We start from the raw sequence: 22,599 nt of genomic DNA, 5'->3' as shown, positions 1-22,599 counted from the left end.
ACATATAATGTATGCTACACGCACGCACTGTACAGTATTTATTAAACAATCACACGATGTTCCAAAATGTTTTCGTGTGCTGTGTTTCTGTTATGTTATTTGACATTAAGATTTGCACAACACAGAAGCAACTGAAAGTAGAGAATTCAGCTTGCCTTACATTTTTACACGGTCAAAGTGTTCAGTTGAAAAGTGTAAGTGTGAATAGTGTGTTACCTTTAGCTAATGAACAGATGATTAGGTATATACCAATTTGTGATCTTGAGGTTAGTATGTGTACTGCAGCCTGCTTGTCCTTGACACTCGTTGACAAGGACACGCAGTATTTGCTCTACGAAAGGGTGCAAGTCGCTTGGTTTCGTGGATATGTGGCTGACATTGTTTTGTACACCCCCCCAATCCCCCCGAGATTTGACCGAATAAGATTGTCCTTCATAGATAATAAACCTAAACGAGACAGCTGTTGCAAAGTAGGCTTGAACTAAGGTTAGTCCCCATTTGTGACACCCTTTACAACACAAAAATAGAACACACATGAAAAGTAAGGCTGAAAGAGAGAGAGAGAGAGAGAGAGAGAGATATAGAGATAGAGAGAGATAGAGAGAGATAGAGAGAGAGACACACACACACACATACACACACACACACACATACACACACACACATACACACACACATACACACACACACACACACACACACACACACACAAACAAAAGCGAAAAGTATCTTTTTTTTTAATAAAACGCGAACGAACAGCAATTGCCCGGGGAATGCAGTGCTCAAGCTCGTCCCAAGTACTTGGACCCAGAGATGTTGAACCGGCTGACAATGCCTTCTCCGGGAACGGCACGCTTCGTGAAGGGTTGCTGCCCTCCCACCATTATGTCCATCATTCCTGTCAAATAGAAGGGTGTGAATGGCAAATAATTAAACAACAAAATCATACTAGAAAGATACGTTTATGTGTATTCTAATCATAGATTTCTTCTTCACAGATTTCATCAACATATATTCGTAAAGGGTTCTTTCATATTACCCGGGTGTTCCCCCCCCCACCCCACCCCAACCCCTCCCTAGTCCAATCATTTACATGGTAAGGACTGAACCTTGAAGAGCCGACGCAGACAGGGATGGCAAATGATGAGTTCTTTAATTTTTTTGTTTTTGATTTGGTTTTTTGTTTATGTGTGTGAATGATGTGTTATTTTCATTTTCACATTTCGAACTGTCACCCACCGGATTTGATGTGCCATCCGTCATTGATCCAGACAGCCATGGTCCTGGCTTCCACTTCAAAAGAGAGTTGCACCTGCTCATTCGCTGCAATGGTGACGCGTTTGAACCAAGCCAGTTGAATCTTGGGGGCCGGAAGTGACGTGTCTGTCCATCTGATATATATTTGTGCAACCTGTAAAAAGTTTGCAAGTTGACTTTAATTGACTTGTATAAGTAACATCAAAAGTACATTATTAGGAGTGATTAAAGGACATCACATTCAGTCGACGCGCAGTAATTCAAATCAGACTTTTCCAAAAAAGCCGATGCTACTAAAAATAGAATGATAATTCTGGGAACTCGTTTACTGGAAGTACTCGATAATAATGCAAACCCTTGATTAAGTCGATATTCAATACATCACTAAAATCCTTTGGGATGAAGAAAAATGAATAGACTACAAGGGGTCAGATTTAAGAAAATAAAAAAACGTAGAAAAAAAAACAAAGCTGGAAAAATGCCTTTGCCTGCTAAAAGATTCGAACTCGTGACCGCCGGGTAATGAATTGGCGATTGGGGGCTCTACCGACTGAGCTAACCCACCTCACTGTCTTCAGGGGTAACTTCAGAAATTTTGACTTGGAATATTTCATGTTAGTTCTCGAGCATTAGGATCAGAATCGACTCGTCGTTATAAGTGAAGTGTCGAGCTATCTCACTGTTCATTGTTCCCTGAGTTAAGTTGATAACTGACCATTTGCTCCCGTTCACTTCGTATCAGGTTGAAAGCAAAATCACTTAGCATTAATTTCAAGTGTGGCGGGAATTATGTTGGCACTCGAGCTCCGAAATGCATTGACCAATAGTTAGAAGGCGCTGACGTCATTTCACAAAAGGATTTTGGAGAGCTCTTTGAAGATTTCGTCCGGAACGATAACGCCCCATGGCCGACAGCCAGACAGACACTGACAGAGAGGACATATACCCATACACACGCACTCTCTCTCCGTTTCTCTCCCAACCCTTCCCGTGTGTTCATGTACAACAATAACATTCCCTAATACTGACCTCATCGGCGTCATATTTTCCCGTGTTCTTCACCGTGACAGTCCCTGTGACCGACTGACCAGCTGTAATGTTCTGTGTGCAACTGAAGTCGGCGTAGGAAAATCGTGTATAGGACAGTCCGTAGCCAAACGGGTAGAGCGGTTCTCCTTCAAAGTAGCGGTACGTTCTGCCCTGCATCGAGTAGTTCACCATAGGAGGAAGCTAAAACAGGCAAACATGATATCGACGTTATTATATGGGACATTGTTGAACGAGATTGCTTTGCAAAAACCCTGAAAATACTATCCATCGCCACTAAACGTATTCTCCTTCTCCTATTTTCGAAGGCATGCACTTTATCCACTTGGCTTAGGTGTGAAAATGTGATGCTTATAATCAAATCCATGCTTAGTTTTTAATTCAATCAAACACTGGTATATTGCAACTTTGATTACACTTGAAACTGGACAAAACAGTGATTCAGAATGGATGTGGTTCTTTCCAGTGACCATTTTGAATGAAGAAAGAGATAAACCACACACAAAAAAGAAAACAATCACTTTAAAATTATTACTTCTATTGTATTCTTCTAATACTTAAATACTGAGCAAACATAAGTGGGTTTCATTCTCTGCCACCAATAATGAAATAACATATATAAACTGAAACAGAATCTCCTGCAATTAGAGGGGGTAGAATAATTGTGCTGGATACTCTAACCTGCGATGCCAACATCGGCCATGTGTAAGGCAGTCTCCCGGCAGGCACCGCGCCTTTGACGTCATTTATCAGGACGTGACGTAGCGCATCTCCAGTGACAGTAGCAGGAAAGAAACATTCTAAGATGGCGGACACACGTGGATCCAGGTCAGCGAAGGAGATGTTGACAGGACCGGCGTTGAAGAGAACCAACACGAGGGGAGTTGATGCGGGATCTTGACGAAATAGAGTCAACACATATTATTAGTGATCATCAGAAAGTATTGAAGTTATTTTCACTCAGTTGTCTGCAGTCACAAGTCACGTGACTGCTGATAACTTCCTCAGCGCATATGGATTAAATACACGTGTTTTGTGGTTGTACGTAATTCATCACATGCAGCCAATGGAAAAAAACAACGGCAAAAGAAAGTCTTGACGGGATTAGGCATCGACTATTGATTTCGAACAGATGCTAAAAACAATTTAGCATAAATATTATCACAGTTCTGCAATTTGAAAGTATACGTGAGCTTTCGAAACAAGATTACTCGAAGAAATAATGTTGTTGGTTAAAGCCGTTTAGGCATCGATTATTGATTTCAAACAGATGCTTATACAATTTAGCATATCACAGTTTTGCAATTTTTAACTGTGCGTGAAGTTTCGAAAACTTTGGTCAGAGTGCTCAAAGAATTACTTTTGGTCGGGTTTGTATGGGTCGTGTAATATTGAATACTAATGCTTTGCGTGAGGCAAGCTTTTTTCTTATTTTATAAGCAAGCTTTCTTAACGTGCTCCCTGCCGCTTGAGCTTCGCCAGAGCCCCTCTCTTGCATGACGCGTTCAAGAGTAGGTTGAAGACTCAGTTCTTCCCGTAGCTGGCTGCGACTTTCATGTTCGACGTGATGTGTTGTGCCCCAAAAGACATTCTTGTGCTGTGCTCTGTGAGAGGTGTTTTCTTTGTGTTTAATATTATTTTGTTTGGACCTAGCTATTGATGTGTACATTGTTGTTAAACAGTTGTTTGTTGTATGTTGTATATCAGGGTTTGCTAGTGTGTGATAGGGTTCGTGTCCGTCTGTAGATGTTAGTTTCTTTGTCAGTCCTGTGTTGACAACTCTTCGACAAGCGCTTAGAACTGTACCCACGGAATACGCGCTATATAAGCTTCATATTGATTGATTGATTGATTTCAGATGAATAGCTTGTCTCAGTAAAGGGAAAAGTATTCACTCTTTCACACCCGACCGAGTTATTTCATGAGTTTGTAAAGCGCTTTTTTCTTCGGTCGTCTTTAGCTAGAAAATAAGTAATGGACGTAGAGATTGATACGTATAGCTTGCACCAAAACAGAGTTAATGTCAAACATCGTCTATTGACAACTTAAGGTTATCCAATATTGAAACTATAGAGACAAAGTCAAAGTCAAATTTTATTTCTAGAAACCCCACTGGGGTACATGAAAAAAAAACCAACCCAAGAACAATAAAGAGAGGAATGCAGGTTGTTCCATCAATAGATACACATAAACTCGTTCCCTTGAAAAAAATAAAAAATAAAATAACTTGTTTTGCAATGTGGAAATCAAATCTCCAAAATAATCGTTCTCGTTGTATGGTTGAGTTCATTCCTACGTAACATTACGTGGGAATAAAGAACTCTACAGAACGAACACGTCAAAATGTTTGTCCCTGGAGCTCACTGTTGTTAATGACGTCCAGCAAGATCTGCTTCTGGTGACCGGGGAGCTCCGTGTCCGGTCGGTCGTGTGCTTCCCTTTCCACGGCCAGGCCTGAAGAGGATCACATTTATCACATTAATCTTCTTCTTCTTCTTTGTTCATGGGCTTAGACTCCCACGTTCACTCATGATTTTAGCACGAGTGGATTTTTACGTGTATGACCGTTTTTACCCCGCCATTCAGGCAGCATACGCCGATTTCGAGGGAGGCATGCTGGGTATTTTTGTGTTTCTATAACCCACCGAACTCTGACATGGATTACAGGATCTTTTCCGTGCGCACTTGGTCTTGTGCTTGCGTGTACACACGAAGGGGGTTAAGTCACTAGCAGGTCTGCACATAAGTTGACCTGGGAGATCGGAAAAATCTCCACTCTTAATCCACCAGGCGGCAGCGACCGGGATTCGAACTCACGCCCTCCCGATTAGGAGGCCGACGTCTTACCAGCACGCCACTGCGCCTGTTTATCACATTAATGAATTCTTGAAAAACAATTCAGAGCAAACAAAAGCCTAAATATTCATATTTTCACCTTACTTTGCCTTTTTCCAGGTAACTGGTTCTCATGTTGAAAAAAAGCACATGTTACTCATTAAAGCTTCCTGGACAAAAAAAAGAAATAAGAAAAAAACATCAACCAAACAAAAATAAAATATCAAAAAAATCAGAGCACACATTTTTGAAAAGAACAGTCCAAATTTCATCATTTTTAATGAACTTTTTCTTCTTGAAAAATCACACTGAGCACAATTATTCGCCAGGTGTCTGGCTCTCTTCTTGATATCACATTGTTTTGCAATCATTTAAAGTGCGAGCTTTGTAGACCTGAAAACAAGAAAAGTAATGACGTCGCTTTTTTTTTTTAATAATTGTGTCCGCTGGAGCTTATCTTAGACATCATTTTGCCTTGGGATGAGGAAAATGTAACTTATACATCTGCTTGCTTATGGGCAGAATATACCTGCGCAGTTTCAGCGGCACAGACGACGCACGGCCTATTATTTATGCCGCAATAGGGATTATGACGAATACTTGGCCTGTTTTCCTTTCATGCAACGTGTAGCGGGCTGGGATAAGCTGCAGTGCGTCGTCGGTCCTGCTGAAGTTACATAATTATGTGAGCGGAGCCGCTTACCAGTTCCGAGGAAGACGAAGTTAATATCAGTGTTGTTGATAGTTTCAATGACAGCCTGAGAATCGTATGCAGTGTATCGGACACACTCGGTGTCTAAACAGCCTGGTGCGAACTGAACCATCTTTGCTAGAGATTGGAGCCCTCTGTATGGTGTGATGATCTGATATTGCGGCACATGAGGCGCGTAGTCTCCCATTAGTTGCGATGCATTGGTTGCAAACGGCCCAACAAACTGTATAGAGAGCAACAGATTCAGATTCAAATTCAGATTCAAAACTTTAATACAAAGGGATAAAGGTTTTAGGCAATGCCTAATCTTCCAACCTGTCCCTTTTAGACATACATGACATTATACATTACAATTATATATTTATATAACATGTATTGAACAGCCAAACGAATACCTAATTAACTAAGAATTTGTAATCAGGTAATCAGAGTGCAAGCGAGAAAGACAAAACAATCACTTAAAAAAATAATCAGAGTAATTAATAGTAAATGGTTTTTGTAACTTTTAGCAAAAATATTGAATAATATATTAATCATCTTAACCTTTTTTTCTTCCTTATAGACAGTCAAAACAGTTTATAACGAATGCCTAAAGGCCCAGGCTTCCTATAACTTGAAAACCCGCTTTAAAATAGACGAATTACAAAATTACCTCGGTTGGGTTTGAATGATTTGTGAAAGAGTAAATACCCTTGATTTACCCTCGGACAAACATTGGAAGGGACAGGAGCTCGTGTGACTTTATTTGACAAAGGAAAAAGCAAGGGTATTCACTCCTTCACAACCCATACAAACCCGAAGGAGTTATTTCCGAAAATCGTCTAGTAATGAAATATTCTGAGGATTGTGTTTTTGTGTCGGACTTGCAGAACACAAACTCGGTACCGTGACGATATATCAGACGAGAATAGCTTTCATAAATTGGCACAAGTACAACAACAACAACAACAACAACACCAACAACACCTCCAGCACCACCACCACCACCAACAACAACAACAACAACAATAACAACAACAACTCCAACAACCGAATGAACAAAAGCTCACTCCATAAGTCCGAAATCTTGACGTGTTCAAAGGTAGAACCCCATTGTTCTTGAGCAGAACGAAGGATTTCATGGCTGCCTCCAAAGCCAAGGCCTTGTGTTCAGGAGTCTCTACATCTGCGTTGCTCAGCTTGCTGTAGGGGTTCATTTCCGGTGGGTCAAACTCGCCCAGCCTCATTCTGGTGTAGAACAATGGCCGGACACGCTCCTTGACTGTGTCCTCTGTGACCTTGCCTTCTGTCACTGCTTGCTCTTTAGGACACGCAAAATAAGGTTATGGACCACATTGAAACTTCAAGCCCCATACCCACACACCCTCAGCAAAACAAACAAACAAACAAACAAACAAACAATTGGTAGATTAAGCTCAGCAACTCTTTCAACCGTTTCTGAGTTAAGAGCTTTAAAGAGCGACTACGCCAACTACTTTACTCCTTCGTGGTTGAAAACGACGTTAAACACCAAATAAAGAAAGAAAGAACTACTTTACTATCTATCAATTTGATCTCTAGCCCCTTTAACAGGTGTAGCAAATTTGAAACAAACAAAAAAGACGCACCTGATAAAACGTAATGATTCCTTTGTTTGACGTGAGCACCAACACCGCTTTGTTGGAGACACATCAGAATGATGAAAGAAATAAGGTACATTAGATATATGCATGTTATGTATGTTAGTACAGTATTATTTGGTCTCTTTATTTCTCGCTCTCACGCGCAGTCACCATTGTTCTGCTTATGCATGTTACATAGCGTCACGCTCATACGATAATTGCCTATGTCATTTTGTAATGTTTTGAGAAAAACGCAAAAAATTTTCTTTGCTTTCTGAACAATCTGCCTATCTCATTTTAGTTATAAGTTGCAAACTGCCTATCTCGAGCGGTGACAGCTGGATGAACGTGAGATAAAGAGCTGACAGAAACATGTTCAATCAGCAAAACTGCATCAGTAACAACCCACAAAGAGCGTTTGCATACTTTCACATTCTCAAAACAAGTCTTCCTGTATCATAAAGAAAAAAATGCCAAACTCAAGAAACGAGATCGGCAGTTTTGCTTGCTTTACCGTGGCAATGGTTTCCGATGGTCTGAGAGTGTGTACCCTCTTACACATGATAGATACCCTTTCAGTAGCTTCCCCTGTAGTTTCACTACAGAAATGCCTTACACTGAGATAGGTATTTTTCATATGAGCGTGACGATAAGCTACCGTACTGTGTAGAACACTGATGCTTTACCTAAAGACATAAACACAGGATCTTTCCACGTGTTGTCATCTTCCAGGTTGCAGCCAGCATTGACAGCAGCAGCTACGGTATCGACGCTGTTGTTGAGATAGTGGTGTGCGTGGATTATATTTTCGATGGCACCTCCATCACTGATGACCCAGCCTTTGAAGCCCCATTCAGTGCGTAAAATGTCAGTAAGTAGTTTCTTGTTTGCACAGGCTGGAACACCGTTAACCCTGTTTGAAATAAAGAGATATAGATAGATAGAGAGAGATGGAGAGGTGGAAAGAGCGAGAGAGAGAGAGAGAGAGAGAGAGAGAGAGAGAGAGAGAGAGAGAGAGAGAGAGAGAGATAGAGGGATAGAGAGAGAGAGATAGAGAGACTGAGAGAGATAAAGAGAGAGAGATAGAGGGAGAGACAGAGAGAAATAAAGAGAGAGACGGAGAGACAGAGACAGACAGAGAGAGAGACAAAGAGAGAGAAATAGAGTGAGAGAGATAAAGAGAGAGAGAGAGAGAGAAAGAGAGAGAGAGAGAGAGAGAGAGAGAGAGAGAAGGAGAGAAAGAGAGAGAGAGAGAGAGAGAGAAAGAGAGACGGAAAGACAGAGAGAGAGGGATAGAGAGAGAGAGAGAGAGAGAGACATACAGTGAGAGAGAGAGAAAGAGAGAGAGAGAGAGAGAGAGAAAGAGAGACGGAAAGATATCTAGAGAGAGAGCGAGAGAGAGGGACAATGACAATGACAATGACCATTCTTCATTTAGCGAGGGCAATAGGGTAAGCAGAGATCTGCTAAAAAAAACACAAAAAAAACCAACAAACATCTGGCTCTCGTCTTATAGAGGGACTAGTCCGAAATGGCTAAAGAATACACCAGTAAAGTAATCAACAACAACATGTTTATAGATGATCTGAAGTAAGAACACATTATACATTTACAACCGATACATTCCATAAAAGAAACGTTTGCGTTCAATTGGTGTGAGAAAAGTATTATACACGATATTGCACTAACGCAACACAGCTTAAAACACCAAGCCATTAGACATATGCGGCACTAAAAAAAAATCAGTTTAAAGGTAATGCATTGTTTAAAAGAAACGATTGTTGGTTTTAACGATCTTGCAATCGAGGAAAAAAAAAAGAATTTTTTAAATGTGAGAAATCTGTGCAAAATTTGGAAAAGATAAGAAATCAAATGTTCAACCCCCACACTTACCGGTTATAACTGCACATGAGACCATACGTTCCAGCTTTTACACAAGCCCTGAAGGCGGGTAGGAAAGTCATCCTCCAGTCTTCCTCCGATACCTGATTACGAGTTAAAAGACAATGTTCTCGTTACTATTGCTTACATTCTCCTTCAAATGTGTTTGTCTGAAACTGCTGGCATGACTTAATTAATTAACTGAAACGACCAAAGTGTGCTGAACTGAAAGGCACCATTGTTAGTACCTTGGGCGAGACTTTACAGGATTATTTGCGAGAATGAGACTCTCGTGCGTAGTTTGCCCTGTGTTGAATCGTTCTTTCTTATTTACAGAATAAAAAGCGCCTTTTCAAGACGACTTGCTTACCAGATTAGTTATCCAATGTCAAACGTAAATGTGTTCTATCGGTTAAACCTAACCATGCAATAATTGTAAATACGAAACAAAGATGGAAAGAACATGTCCCCCATACTCTGGTAAGATCCATTCAACCGTAACAAACATCACTGGCAAACATCCATCACTTAAACTGCAAAGATGTATGCGTCCATGAGATACTTATAACCATAGAGGGCCCCAAAGGGTTTAAAACCGTGATCGTGATTGGCGTTTTTTGACCTTTCTGTGACCGTGATTGCCGAAATTTCCATTTCTGTGATCGTGATGGGACTTTGCCCGTGATCCGTGATGACAAAAAAATCAAGTCTCGTGATCGTGATCGTCATTTGTTTTCGTGATCGTGATGGGCATTATTGCAAAGCATTTTATTTTCAACGTACATTTTTTCACAGCTGTATTACACTCTATGATCCTCTAGTCTATTCGGTAAGGAGCCAACCCCGATTGAAAGGGAAGCAACAACACATTCAGAAATATGATTTTGAGAGCGATTGCTTCCCTTTAAAAGAACCAATTACACACTGACAAAAAGAGATCCAATCAGAAGGCAAATTGCAAGAGTCTACCAAACTTCATCCAATGGAAGGGCTTCGTGCAAAAGTTTTGAGTGAAATTCGAATTCGAAGATCAAAAATGGCGTGCAGCGGTACTGTCATCGAACTTCTGTTATATTTTGTGGATTCAAGCCAGACCAAAGCAGGCGGCGAGAATGCCTTCCTTGGTGGAAAGGTCAGGCTACGGGTCGGTCTTTCTGAAGACGAAATACCAAGGTATGTTGATCTATGTTGCTCTATGACTGTTCTGAATGTAGGCAAAGATCTTGAAATTTGTTCAAGATCTTTGAGTTTGAGTGAGATCATTGACATTGTCGACATTGCCACGTCCGGCTGTCACTCGCTCAGTGTGACCTCGACTGGCTCGAGATCGAGTCTGCGTTTAGCCAAAACCGAAACTAGAAATGTGTTTTTCATCCCAGCAACGTGGACACGCTTGGCATAGATTCTAATTGTCGCTTCTTTGCATTAAGCTTGGATTTATTTTAGCGCCTGTAAACTTTAATATCAACAATGGGTTAAATTCAGAAACAATGGCGGGGAGACGCGCCAGTTTGGGTCACTTGATCCTCATGTCAAAGACGATCAAAGTCATTTTCGTTGGGGATTTTGTCAGGCATGCTACTTTTCCGGTAATTGCCGGAAATCCGATAAAGCCGTTTTCAAAATCCGGTAAAGTCAAATTTTTTCCGGTGAAGTTGAAAAATTTCCGCAAAAACGATCCGTGTGAATATCGCGCAAAGCGACCGGGCGCCGGTCTCAATGAAGCCAGCGCACAGTAGTGTTGTTTTCACCAGTTTGGAGGTGTGTTGAATGGTGGTGGGGGGAGGCTAAAATGGGATTTTTAACAAGATCACAACACTATTACAACCCCTAAAATGATGCCCAGAATGCACCAGATTGCACAGATTTTAACCGTTTTTTGAAAAAAGTTCCGGGGGGGCATGCCCCCGGACCCCCCTACTTGGCTCGCCTGCTTCGCAGGCTCAGGCTTGTGGCTTCGCTACTGGTACTGCGCGCTTCTTTCAGGTAAAACCGTTTTTGGCCTGTAGCATTCCTGTTTTTTATTCAAGGCCATGGAACCAGGCGATGGTGTACCTCAAATTGTACGGCAAAGTTGAAAATAAAAAACCCATCACACATACATGTACTTTAATTTCAATCCACCCAATAGTTTTTGAGAAAATGGGTTTACAAGATTTAGCTCTGGAAATGTGAAATTGTGCAAGTATATATTCATGTGTGTGAGTGAGGGTGTGAGGGTTGAATGTGTATGAGTGTAGAGAGAGAGAGAGAGAGAGAGAGAGAGAGAGAGAGAGAGAGAGAGAGAGAGAGCGAGAGAGAGAGAGAGAGAGAGAGAGAGAGAGAGAGAGAGAGAGAAAACCTAATGAAAACAACATTCTTGTTACTGATTACAAATCATGATATGTATTTCTATGTGTGTATGAAAGAGAATTCAAAAAATAATTATAAAAAACTTGACTAAATATAAAAAGTGCAACAGTTGTCACTTTGTGTTGAATAAACAATAGATCCAGAGGAGCGAATTACTGTGTGGTTGTGTTTACTTTGACACGTGCTTTCTGTACATGCAACTTTTACCGTGACCGTGATTTGCCACTGGTGTTCGTGATCGTGAAAACAAAAATCAAGGTAACTGTGATCGTGAAAGCGAAAATTTCCCTTCCCGTGATCGTGATGATACCCCCCCTTTGGGGCCCTCACCATACGCACTATGCTTAAGTACGGATCCTAAACGCAAGTTATTGTATATGTCACGATAGTAAAACTGAATAAAGTTTTGTTTAAATTATATACTAACCACAGCATTAAAGGAGCTCCTTGACACTGGAATATTCTCAGGGCCGCCGTGAACATCAAAGTGTTTACATGCACCGCTGGCACGGACGTAGCGCGTGTCATTGCCTTGCAGACCTTGGATGTAGGCCGTGGCGTGGACACCGGACAGGTAAGGGTCCTCTCCGTACGTTTCCTTGGAATTTGTTTTGTTGTTAATATAATTATGAATCCCCCTCCTTTTTCCCAAGTGACCTGGTCCGGGGATGTCGAATGTTGCGGCCCTGCTTTTCAACACATAATCTACTGTTCTGATATAAATTTTCTTGCCATGTCTGTCCTTTGATTTTATTATTTCATGATTTTTCCCCATTGTTATGTGTTTTTCTCAAACCAGGAACTAGGTCCACTTTGACTATGTCGCATCTATATGCCCCCCCCCCCTCTGCCGCCCCCCCCCCCCTTTGTTTATTTTCGGGTTCTGATCCTAGAGTAGCCTCATTCCTTGTGATTGTCCGTATGTTTAGGTATGTGACATATGTAGTTTTTCTTTATGTTCTATCGCCTGTCTTCTTTTGTTTGGTTCTGCTTTGTTTCGTTTTATATGTACCCGAAGAAGAACCTCGGGTCGAAACTGTTGAGAAATATGACTTCGTCGTCTTCGTTAATACGTGAGTACAGTATCGTTTGGTCTTTTTACATATCGATAAAGTTATGATCATTTTGAATTCAATTCAATTCAATAAAACTGTATTGTCTGAATGTAACAATCATACATGTTTCTGTTTTTATTTTACGGTTTGTGCGTGCGTGCGTGCGTGTGCGTGTGTGCGCGCGCGCGTGTGTGTGTGTGTGTGTGTGTGTGTGTGTGTGTGTGTGTGTGTGTGTGTGTGTGTGTTAACTGTTTTTTACTGTTCGTGTGACAATAAGCATCGGAATGATTGCCATGTGCTCACTTGGTTCCTGCCCCACCTGGAGTCCCTCATGATGTTGATGACGGGAGAGTAGCAGGAGGCACCAGCGTGGTACGGAGTTTGGCCTTTCTTGACGTAGTCGTTGTGCTTCCCTCGTACCTCTTCAGCTGTCGCCTCGGCCATCCGGAATATCAGTTCTGGGCTGCAAGTCAATGTCAGTCATTGACAACTGTGACAACGCATCTCTCATTTCGAGTCCAGAATTTGCATACAAGTTTTTGGTATGTATCAAAGTGGAAGCATATGCTCTCCTCGAAGGTACATTTGTGCAGAGACCTTTGATGACGTGAAAATGTTCGTTATTTTAAAATGTGTATTAATGTAGAGTATTCAAAACCAAAAAATGCATGGGTCTCAAGAGGCATGTCTAAACAGAAGCACTCACTTGACCCCACATGTTTGTTTGAATACAGAAAATATCAGACCACTACTCTTACCTAAAAGCGGCAGCCAGTCCAATTGCCTGAGGAAAAGCTGTGCCGTTTCCCGGAGCGTAGGCATCACCCCTCAGACACTCGGTGGCCCACTCGTAAGGTCCGATACCCAGTCTGGGGATGGCAGGGGCTGGACCATCTTTAAACAGAGTATAATATAATATCATCCATCGGATATCCACACAATATTATCCAGGGGTGATTATTCATACAATGTTATCCATAAGATATCCATACAATATTCTCAAGGGGTGATTATGCATACAATATTATCCATCGAATATTCATATAATATCATCCAGGGGTGATTATCCATACAATATTATCCATCGTAATACCATGCAATATTATCCAGGGGTGATTATTCATACAATATTATCCATCGGATATCCCTACAATACTATCCAGGGGTGATTATCCATACAATATTATCCAGAGGTGATAATCCATACAATATTATCCAGGGGTAATTATCCATACACTATTATCCATCGATCTTAATAGAGAGGAAAATTGGATACAAGGTACTTCAATTCTAAATAAAAAGAATAAAAAAAAATACATTTGTTTTGATAATTAGTTTTTCTTGATTAAGCACTGGAGATCAACACGTTAAATGATGGCTTAATGGCTTGAGATACAATCAATTATTTCGAAAACAACAAAACACAACGTGCTCACCCAATTGCTCACAAAGACAGACAGATAGACAACCAGCGAGAGACAGAGGGACAGACAGACAGTCAGGCAGACGGACAGACAGACAGACAGACAGACAGACAGTCAGGCAGGCAGACACTCACACACACACACACACACACACACACACACACACACACACACACACACACACACACACACACACACACACACACACACAGACACACACACAAACACACACACACACACACATTCACACACACACACACATACACACGCACACGCACACGTACGCACATACACAAACACATTCTCTCTGTCTTCACATTAGATTGATAAGCAGCGTGTGAACATCAACTGTAGAAGGGATATTTGCACAATTGCAACGTGCTGATGTACACATTCAGTAATCTCTCTGAGCTAAGAGTATCGTTTCCACGATGAGTGAGTGTACACGGCGCACAGCGTTATTCTCCTTATATGTGACCTCCATTTTCAGTCCTATTAATGCTCATAACGTATATTTAATGGCCACTAGAATGTATTCTGTTTACTGTTTTCAGTAATAATTCAGTTAGATAATGATATAGACGTGCAACAAAATTATACTATATATGTTTTTTTTTTTATATTGTCAGAGTTAAAATCCATGTCACAACCTTTTGTTTCCGCGATGTACTTTAAAAGCTTTGTAATTTACTGAACGTATAAGACAAACAAAACGTGCAAGTATTTCTAATCATTTCTTTGCAGGCCAAGGAGAAAGTTGGATCCAGTATTTATGAATGAAATCCATGGTTAAAATGTCTCAGTTAACGAAAGAAATATCCCCTGCGTAACATTGTTTCCACCTGGAGAATAACCCTACTACTACTACTGCTACTACTACTGCTACTACTACTACTTCTACTTACCAATGCCACCACGTCCCCCACCCCTAGCCATCATCAGCTGGATGTCCTCCAGGGTCAGTCTGTTGACGATGTCATCCACCCTCACGTCCCAGGGTAGGGACACGTTACGGAACGGGTAGCTTTTGTCTGCAGCATTTTTTGGACTCTCACACTTCACAGTTGTGTAGGAAAAGTGGACGAAAGCAACCAACAGCACGGAATTCATCCAGCCGACCATTTTGATTCCACGCAATGTAAAGGACCAACAGCGAAGAATAGAACACAAACTATCTTATTACACACACATTCACATCGAGTTGGTTGTATATTGACCTGTAAAGGTTTTTTTTCTGCCATGGAGTGTAGCATTACTCTTACTACAGATGCACTGTCGTTAACTACCGTAAAGTATCTTGTAAGTGCCCAGTATTGATGAAACGTCCACCCCCTACTTTGGATCACAAACTGTGTAATTCACCTTGTAAACGCAATTTCCCCACATTTGGATCACCGGTGTTAGGGAAAAAGTTTGTTCCAAGTGTTTGTAAAGCTCCGCACACAGTACGGACATAATTATCACTTGAGTGAATAACGATAAGATGCTGCAATGCAGTCATACCGTTGAGTTCATATTTTTGCTACTGGAGTAACTGAACCTGCTCTTTACAGGTTTATCGTGTCTCGGGACCCACTTCAGAATTTCTAGTATGTGTGTTCGGCTTCTACACTAATCGTCATAAAAAAATTAAACACATACATTTAGCTGTAGAACTTTGTGATGCGGCCAGTTATAGTAAAACCAAGTATATTGCCAGAAAGATAATTCATTTCCCTACCGTTTGAAACAAAGCGTTTCATTTTTCATTTATTAGTTTTTATGCAGTACATCAGAACAAATGAACTGACTACTTATATGACATCTCATTTTGTGCACGTTTGGGATTTCTCGTCAGAAACTCGCACTGTTATATGTTATAAAACCATGACACAAAGGGATTTTGTGTGTGTTTAGTTCGTAGGTTCCATTCTGGCAATGCACTTGAACTTACACGAACGCTTGTGTGTCAGAGAGAAAATATATACAGGGTGGACATTTTTGCACAGAAACACATCCTATCAGGGATGAGATTCTTCCGGCAATTGGCGGAATTCCGCCCAAAAGTTCGTTCCCAGGACCATTTTTCTGAATCGTCTAAATCCGTTGAGAAAAAATGAAGGGGGGGGGGGGGGGAGATAGAGTAGTTGTTGTGGTTTCATTGGATTCGATCTGTAAAGTCCTACCTACAACCCTAAAGTCGATTTTTCAGATCAAATCTCCGATAAAATAATGACAACATAACCTCCGTATCGAAGGAAGTGGACCTTCGACCCGAATATGAACTTTCCATTTGGGAATTTCCTCCCAAAACACTTTTAGGGAATCTCATCTCTCATCCTATTCAGATGTTCATACAACTAATCAAATACTGCTATTTCTCGTGAGGAACTCATCATACACAAGGTACATGACAGTACAATGTACCTAATGAACACCCATCCTTACTTTAAAACTGGATCACAAGGAGTGTATGCGCTAACAAGGTACGTTACGGTATTTGTCTTACCCGATCCATGCCCTATATTCATGACCCACTTTTGAGATTACGCCAGCATACACTTTTCGTCTTTTGAACGTCTTGATAAAAGTAAGATGTTGACTGCTGTCGTACACTGGGTTTTTTGAGGGTCAAGGCGATTTTAAGTGACAACACGCACCCCGTGCATGCCGAGCTGGCGGCTCACATGTCTACAAGGGACTCATCAAAGAAACTACAAGGTTTAGCCAGTACAAACCGGTTCACGTAATCCTTCTTGCCCTCCGCTATCCGGCGGCTGTACTGTACAACCAGTGTCTGTGGTGCCGGCCGGCCGGTTCTTTCAGTTATGCTGAATCAGTATTGTCAGACGCACAACTATGTGTGTGTGTATGTGTGTGTGTGTGTGTGTGTGTGTGCGTGCGTGCGCGTGTGTATGTGTGTGAGGGGGTATAATGTGGGCATGCACTGCTGTGTGGAGTACTTTGGATATTTTTACTTCGTATGCTTTTAGGTTTTGGCTGTTTTCAAAAGTTGATTGATTGTTTAAGAGCAGATGAACCATTTTTTTCATTCATTGTATGGATAACAGATTATCCTATATCTATGTGCTATCCAAAGAAAACGTTTAAAGAGTTGCAATGCGCTAGTTAAAGAATGCGCTTGATGGCAAGGCAGCATAACTTCCCTGCGTGAAATACACTTAAGAACAAGATCAAGAGAAGGAAGAAGGCGAGGCACGGAGAAAAGAAGATTACGGGGTGGAAGAAAAAGTCGTTGTGATAACCGTCGTCGTGTTCGTGTTCTTGATTTTCGTGCAGGCTGCAGAAGAAAACAGAAAAGCTGAAAACAGAAAAGCTGAAAACAGAAAAGCTGAAAACAGAAAAGCTGAAAACGATCGTGATTTTTACGTCAAAAACGAACAGTCAAGTCTTTAGATTTTTTCTATTTATTGGAACTGGCAACATCATGTACAGACAAAGCATCTCACCCAATTTGCAAATATTGAGAAAAAAGAATCAAAATAAACACAATGAAGAAGATCAGACTTTCAATAATTAATATCTCTCCGTCAATTATTCTGTATCGCCCCAAGTATTTTTTCCCTGTGATGTTATAGGAACTGGAAAAAAGTTACTCGGTACGGTTCGTTTATGGAACGGCTGTTGTCCTACACACAAAAAGTCTAAAGTAGCTCTCACTTTTCAGGTTGCATAAACAGTAATATTAAACAAACAAGAAAGGTAATGTTATGGAATATCTAATTATCGATACAATGAAAAATGCACGAGAACTTCGACCCATCTGTCTTTGACGTGGACGAACAGGTACCGAACAGACAAATAATTATGACGGGTGAGGCCTCATCTCTGAATGTTCCTTCTTGAAAGATTACGTTTTAAAATAGGGGAAGTCTTCAATTAGGTTACGAAGGGGGAGTGTATGTGTGTCGGTGTGTGTGTCGGTGTGGCGGTGTGTGTGTGTGTGTGTTTGTGTGCGTGCGTGCGTACGTGAGTGTATGCGTGCGTGTGCGTGCGTGCGTGCGTGCGTGTGTGTGTGCGCGCGCGCGTGTGTGTGTGTGTGTGTGCGCGTGTGTGTGTGTGTGTATGCGTGTGTGCGTGTGTATGTGTGTGTGTGTGTGTCGGGACGATTACACATTTTACTTTGTACTCATTTGCCCAGACATATCTGTCCCGTCTATGCACATAATGTCGCTTCAAACATCATGTCCAAGTGATGTTAAATGTACTGGCAATGACGTTGCTCGGGGCTGTGCGCTTCTGGTTCGGCTGCTGTCCTCCGCAAAATATGCCCATCACTCCTGTTAGAAGAACGCAGAAAAAGTACATTGTTACGCATCTTTAATATATGGAGAGGTATCGTACCTTTTTGCGAGACAAATATCACGGGCCACACATACACAGCCATGTCTACGTTGAAGGAATAGACACGAGACACAATAACTTTTTCAACCCTTTTTCAGTGTGGAAACATCTTTTGCAAACGGCAGCTAAGTTAGGAATAAACACACATAGATAGTGAACCAATTGCTCATAAACAGATAGCATCTAATTGCTCATTTTTTTCTCAGAAAATCTTCCAAAATCACATATTTCCAAGATTATATTTACTTTCTCTTCGACACTAAGTATCCATACTACATGAAATGTTCCTGCTGAACAAATGTGTTCACACAAGTGCGGCGATTTCTCTCCCCTCTAAACGCTCCCCCCTCCCCCCCCCTGCCAAATGTTACCTTATTGAGATGCAGGTGCTTATCCCGCTTATCAATGTTCATTTACCTTGACATACCTACGTTTAATGAAAAAAAGATTTTTTTGTAACAAACATCCATTCTACTGCACTTTAAAGGCACAGTACGCCTCCCGTAAACCATCACAGATACTGTCAGGCGTTTACACACAGTACAAACACCCTTCCATTTGAACACTCACCGAACGGGAACTTCCTAGGTGCCCTACGTAAAGAGAGAGCAATTTTCAAAGAATTAATTTTTCGGATTGAGACCATCTCAATCGGACCCATCCTGAACTCAGGTCAAAAATGAGTTACTTCCCTTCAACTGGCAATAGCCGTTGAGCAATGATTGTGCGTTTTGGCGCTAGACCTAACTTTTAAAATCTAAATAATAAATTGACAGCTTGTTACACAAACATTCTTAAATCATAGAAGAATTATTTTTTCATCAAGACAAGATCAGTATAATTCGAAGTTTTGAAAGTTTGAAAAAAGAAAAGCCCGGAAGCAGGGTCACGCAAGGTATGGTTTTCGTAGCAGACGACGGTTTATATGCAGTCAAAAGCCATCGCTCGAGTTCTTATGAACCACATTCGTTTGTTTCGTGAAAAGTCAGAGGTACATAATAACGTGCTATTGCAGATAAGCTCAAAGCGAGCCGCATTCAAATTACAAACTGACGACTGCATTGTAAAAAAGGGAAACTGGATCACACGGGTTCACGATGGCTCAGGGGTAAGATAAACCACGCAAAAATAAATTCTTTGAAAATTGCTCGCTCTTTACGTAGGGCACCTAGGATGTTCCCGTTTGGTGAGCGTTCAAATGGAAGGGTGTTTGTACTATGTGTAAAAGCCTGACAGTTTCTGTGATGGTTTACGGGAGGCTTACTGTGCCTTTAAAGGAGAGGGTATGCCCATGACTTCTTGTATGATCGTGTCAAAGAAGTTTTTTCGTTGTTGTTGTCCTTTTTTGTTTTAGGATACGATTACATATAACCTCTGGCTGCTTTCTCACTGGGGAAAGCGAGCTGTCATACCCATTTGTTTCTTTTTCCTGCATGCGTGTGTTCATGTTTCCAAGCCCTGAGACTTTCGCTGTGAATTTATGAACTTGGGTTCTTTATCGTGCGCATGCGTGCACTCGGGGTGTTTACGGGGAGAATCTGCAGGACATTGACTGTGGGACAAAGTGGATCGAACACACGCTAATAGCGACAACTGGGTTTGAAGCCAGCGGCGTTACCGACTGAGCTGTTTCTCCGCCTAAAGGTGAGGAGGTGTTGAGTGATGATACTGTTCAGCACTTACTACGACCAGAAAGGCATAGTTCCACTTACCCGCCTCTACTGTAGATCCACTGAGGGGTCGCATGAAGGGGAGGAGATGTTGAGTGATGATACTGTACAGTGCACGCACTACGACCAGAAAGGCATAGTTCCACTTACCCGCCTCTACTCTAAATCCACCGTCCCAGAGTTGCATGAATGTGGCGTCAAAGTCAAAGGCAACCTGCAGTGTCTTGCCGGACTCTATGGTCAAGCGCTTGACCCACACCAGCTGGAATGTTGGGGCCGGAACAGTTGCATTTTTCCAACTGATGTAGACTTGGCCCACCTGGCAAGACATCATTTCATACACGGTGTGTATATTACCCAATATTGACGGACTGTGTGATGATATCTTCTGCTATGGTCTGTTGAGACAGTGATATCAAAATCGAGACCGGAGGTCGAGATTTTGATATCACTGTCGAAACAGACCAATAGCAGAAGATATCATCACACAGTCCGTCAATGTTAGATATATTGCTATTTCTCTGGACATTTTGTATTCATTGTAAATAAATTACAAAAGTATTTGTCTCAGTTTTGGCTGTTCCATATCCCTCCCTCTGATTATTATTTCTTTTTATATTTAGTCAAGTTTTGACTAAATATTTTAACATCGAGGGGGAATCGAAACGAGGGTCGTGGTGTATGTGCGTGTGTGCGTGCGTGTGTGTGTCTGTGTGTGTGTGTGTGTAGAGCGATTCAGACTAAACTACTGGACCGATCTTTATGAAATTTGACATGAGAGTTTCTGGGTATGAAATCCCCGAACGTTTTTTTCATTTTTTTGATAAATGTCTTTGATGACGTCATATCCGGCTTTTCGTGAAAGTTGAGGCGGCACTGTCACGCCCTCATTTTTCAACCAAATTGGTTGAAATTTTGGTCAAGTACTCTTCGACGAAGCCCGGGGTTCGGTATTGCATTTCAGCTTGGTGGCTTAAAAATTAATTAATGACTTTGGTCATTAAAAATCGGAAAATTGTAAAAAAAAAATAAAAATTTATAAAACGATCCCAATTTACGTTTATCTTATTTTCCATCATTTGCTGATTCCAAAAACATATAAATATGTTATATTCGGATTAAAAACAAGCTCTGAAAATTAAATATATAAAAATTATTATCAAAATTTTTTTTTCGAAATCAATTTAAAAACACTTTCATCTTATTCCTTGTCGGTTCCTGATTCCAAAAATATATAGATATGATATGTTTGGATTAAAAACACGCTCAGAAAGTTAAAACGAAGAGAGGTACAGAAAAGCGTGCTATCCTTCTCAGCGCAACGAATACCCCGCTCTTCTTGTCAATTCCACGTGCACTGCCTTTGCCACGGGCGGTGGAGTGACGATGCTACGAGTATACGGTCTTGCTGCGTTGCGTTGCGTTCAGTTTCATTCTGTGAGTTCGACAGCTACTTGACTAAATATTGTATTTTCGCCTTACGCGACTTGTTTATATTTAGTCAAGTTTTGACTAAATATTTTAACATCGAGGGGGAATCGAAACGAGGGTCGTGGTGTATGTGTGTGTGTGTGTGTGCGTGTGTGTGTGTGTGTAGAGCGATTCAGACTAAACTACTGGACCGATCTTTATGAAATTTGACATGAGAGTTCCTGGGTATGAAATCCCCGAACGTTTTTTTCATTTTTTGGATAAATGTCTTTGATGACGTCATATCCGGCTTTTCGTGAAAGTTGAGGCGGCACTGTCACGCCCTCATTTTTCAACCAAATTGGTTGAAATTTTGGTCAAGTAATCTTCGACAAAGCCCGGACTTCGGTATTGCATTTCAGCTTGGTGGCTTAAAAATTAATTAATGACTTTGGTCATTAAAAATCTGAAAATTGTAAAAAAAATTAAAAATTTATAAAACGATCCAAATTTACGTTTATCTTATTCTCCATCATTTGCTGATTCCAAAAACATATAAATATGTTATATTCGGATTAAAAACAAGCTCTGAAAATTAAATATATAAAAATTATTATCAAAATTAAATTGTCGAAATCAATTAAAAAACACTTTCATCTTATTCCTTGTCGGTTCCTGATTCCAAAAACATATAGATATGATATGTTTGGATTAAAAACACGCTCAGAAAGTTAAAACAAAGAGAGGTACAGAAAAGCGTGCTATCCTTCTTAGCGCAACTACTACCCCGCTCTTCTTGTCAATTTCACTGCCTTTGCTATGAGCGGTGGCCTGACGATGCTACGAGTAAAATGGCATTGCGTTCAGTTTCATTCTGTGAGTTCGACAGCTACTTGACTAAATATTGTATTTTCGCCTTACGCGACTTGTTTTTTCTTGTACTTTCCAGTATTTCCAAATATCTTACCTTTCAAAATGTAATTAGTCACTTGCTCAACTAAATTCTGGAAT

General features: G+C 41.0%; 2 protein-coding genes across 3 annotated transcripts in view; both read right to left on the bottom strand.

Annotated features, from left to right (window-relative positions):
• Nucleotides 1-714: 714 nt before the first annotated feature.
• LOC138962979 (uncharacterized) lies at nt 715-15,409 on the bottom strand. Its single transcript, XM_070334950.1, has 13 exons — nt 15,070-15,409; nt 13,499-13,634; nt 13,044-13,203; nt 12,113-12,283; nt 9,346-9,437; nt 8,139-8,365; nt 6,901-7,151; nt 5,843-6,074; nt 4,669-4,758; nt 2,986-3,200; nt 2,287-2,487; nt 1,240-1,411; nt 715-898 (listed from the first exon to the last, which is right to left on the bottom strand). The coding sequence occupies exons 1-13, from the start codon at nt 15,284-15,286 to the stop codon at nt 783-785; spliced, it is 2,280 nt and encodes a 759-aa protein (XP_070191051.1). The 5' UTR covers nt 15,287-15,409; the 3' UTR covers nt 715-782.
• Nucleotides 15,410-18,203: 2,794 nt separating this feature from the next.
• Nucleotides 18,204-22,599, bottom strand: part of LOC138962987 (uncharacterized) — a 30,384-nt gene continuing 25,988 nt past the window's right edge. The window contains exons 12-13 of one of the 2 annotated variants that reach the window (XM_070334959.1): nt 20,329-20,497; nt 18,204-18,444 (exon numbers count right to left, since the gene is read on the bottom strand). In XM_070334959.1, the coding sequence (XP_070191060.1) occupies nt 18,347-18,444; nt 20,329-20,497 (267 nt within the window). In that variant the 3' untranslated portion in view covers nt 18,204-18,346. The remainder of the gene's footprint in view (nt 18,445-20,328; nt 20,498-22,599) is intronic. The other variant, XM_070334960.1, reaches the window with a different exon arrangement.

Source organism: Littorina saxatilis, linkage group LG3 (assembly GCF_037325665.1).
Source record: "Littorina saxatilis isolate snail1 linkage group LG3, US_GU_Lsax_2.0, whole genome shotgun sequence".
Taxonomy (NCBI): Eukaryota; Metazoa; Mollusca; class Gastropoda; order Littorinimorpha; family Littorinidae; genus Littorina; species Littorina saxatilis.
The sequence above is the reverse complement of the archived record's forward strand: the minus strand, read 5'-3'. Positions and strand labels throughout refer to the sequence as shown.

Coding starts and splice junctions, on each gene's coding strand:
- LOC138962979 (XM_070334950.1), bottom strand. CDS start 15,286: ATGGTCGGCTGGATGAATTCCGTGCTGTTGGTTGCTTTCGTCCACTTT. Junction 6,075..6,900: donor CAAGATTTCGGACTTATGGA/GTGAGCTTTTGT, acceptor CTCTCTATACAG/TTTGTTGGGCCGTTTGCAAC. Junction 2,488..2,985: donor GGCCGATGTTGGCATCGCAG/GTTAGAGTATCC, acceptor TGCCTGTTTTAG/CTTCCTCCTATGGTGAACTA.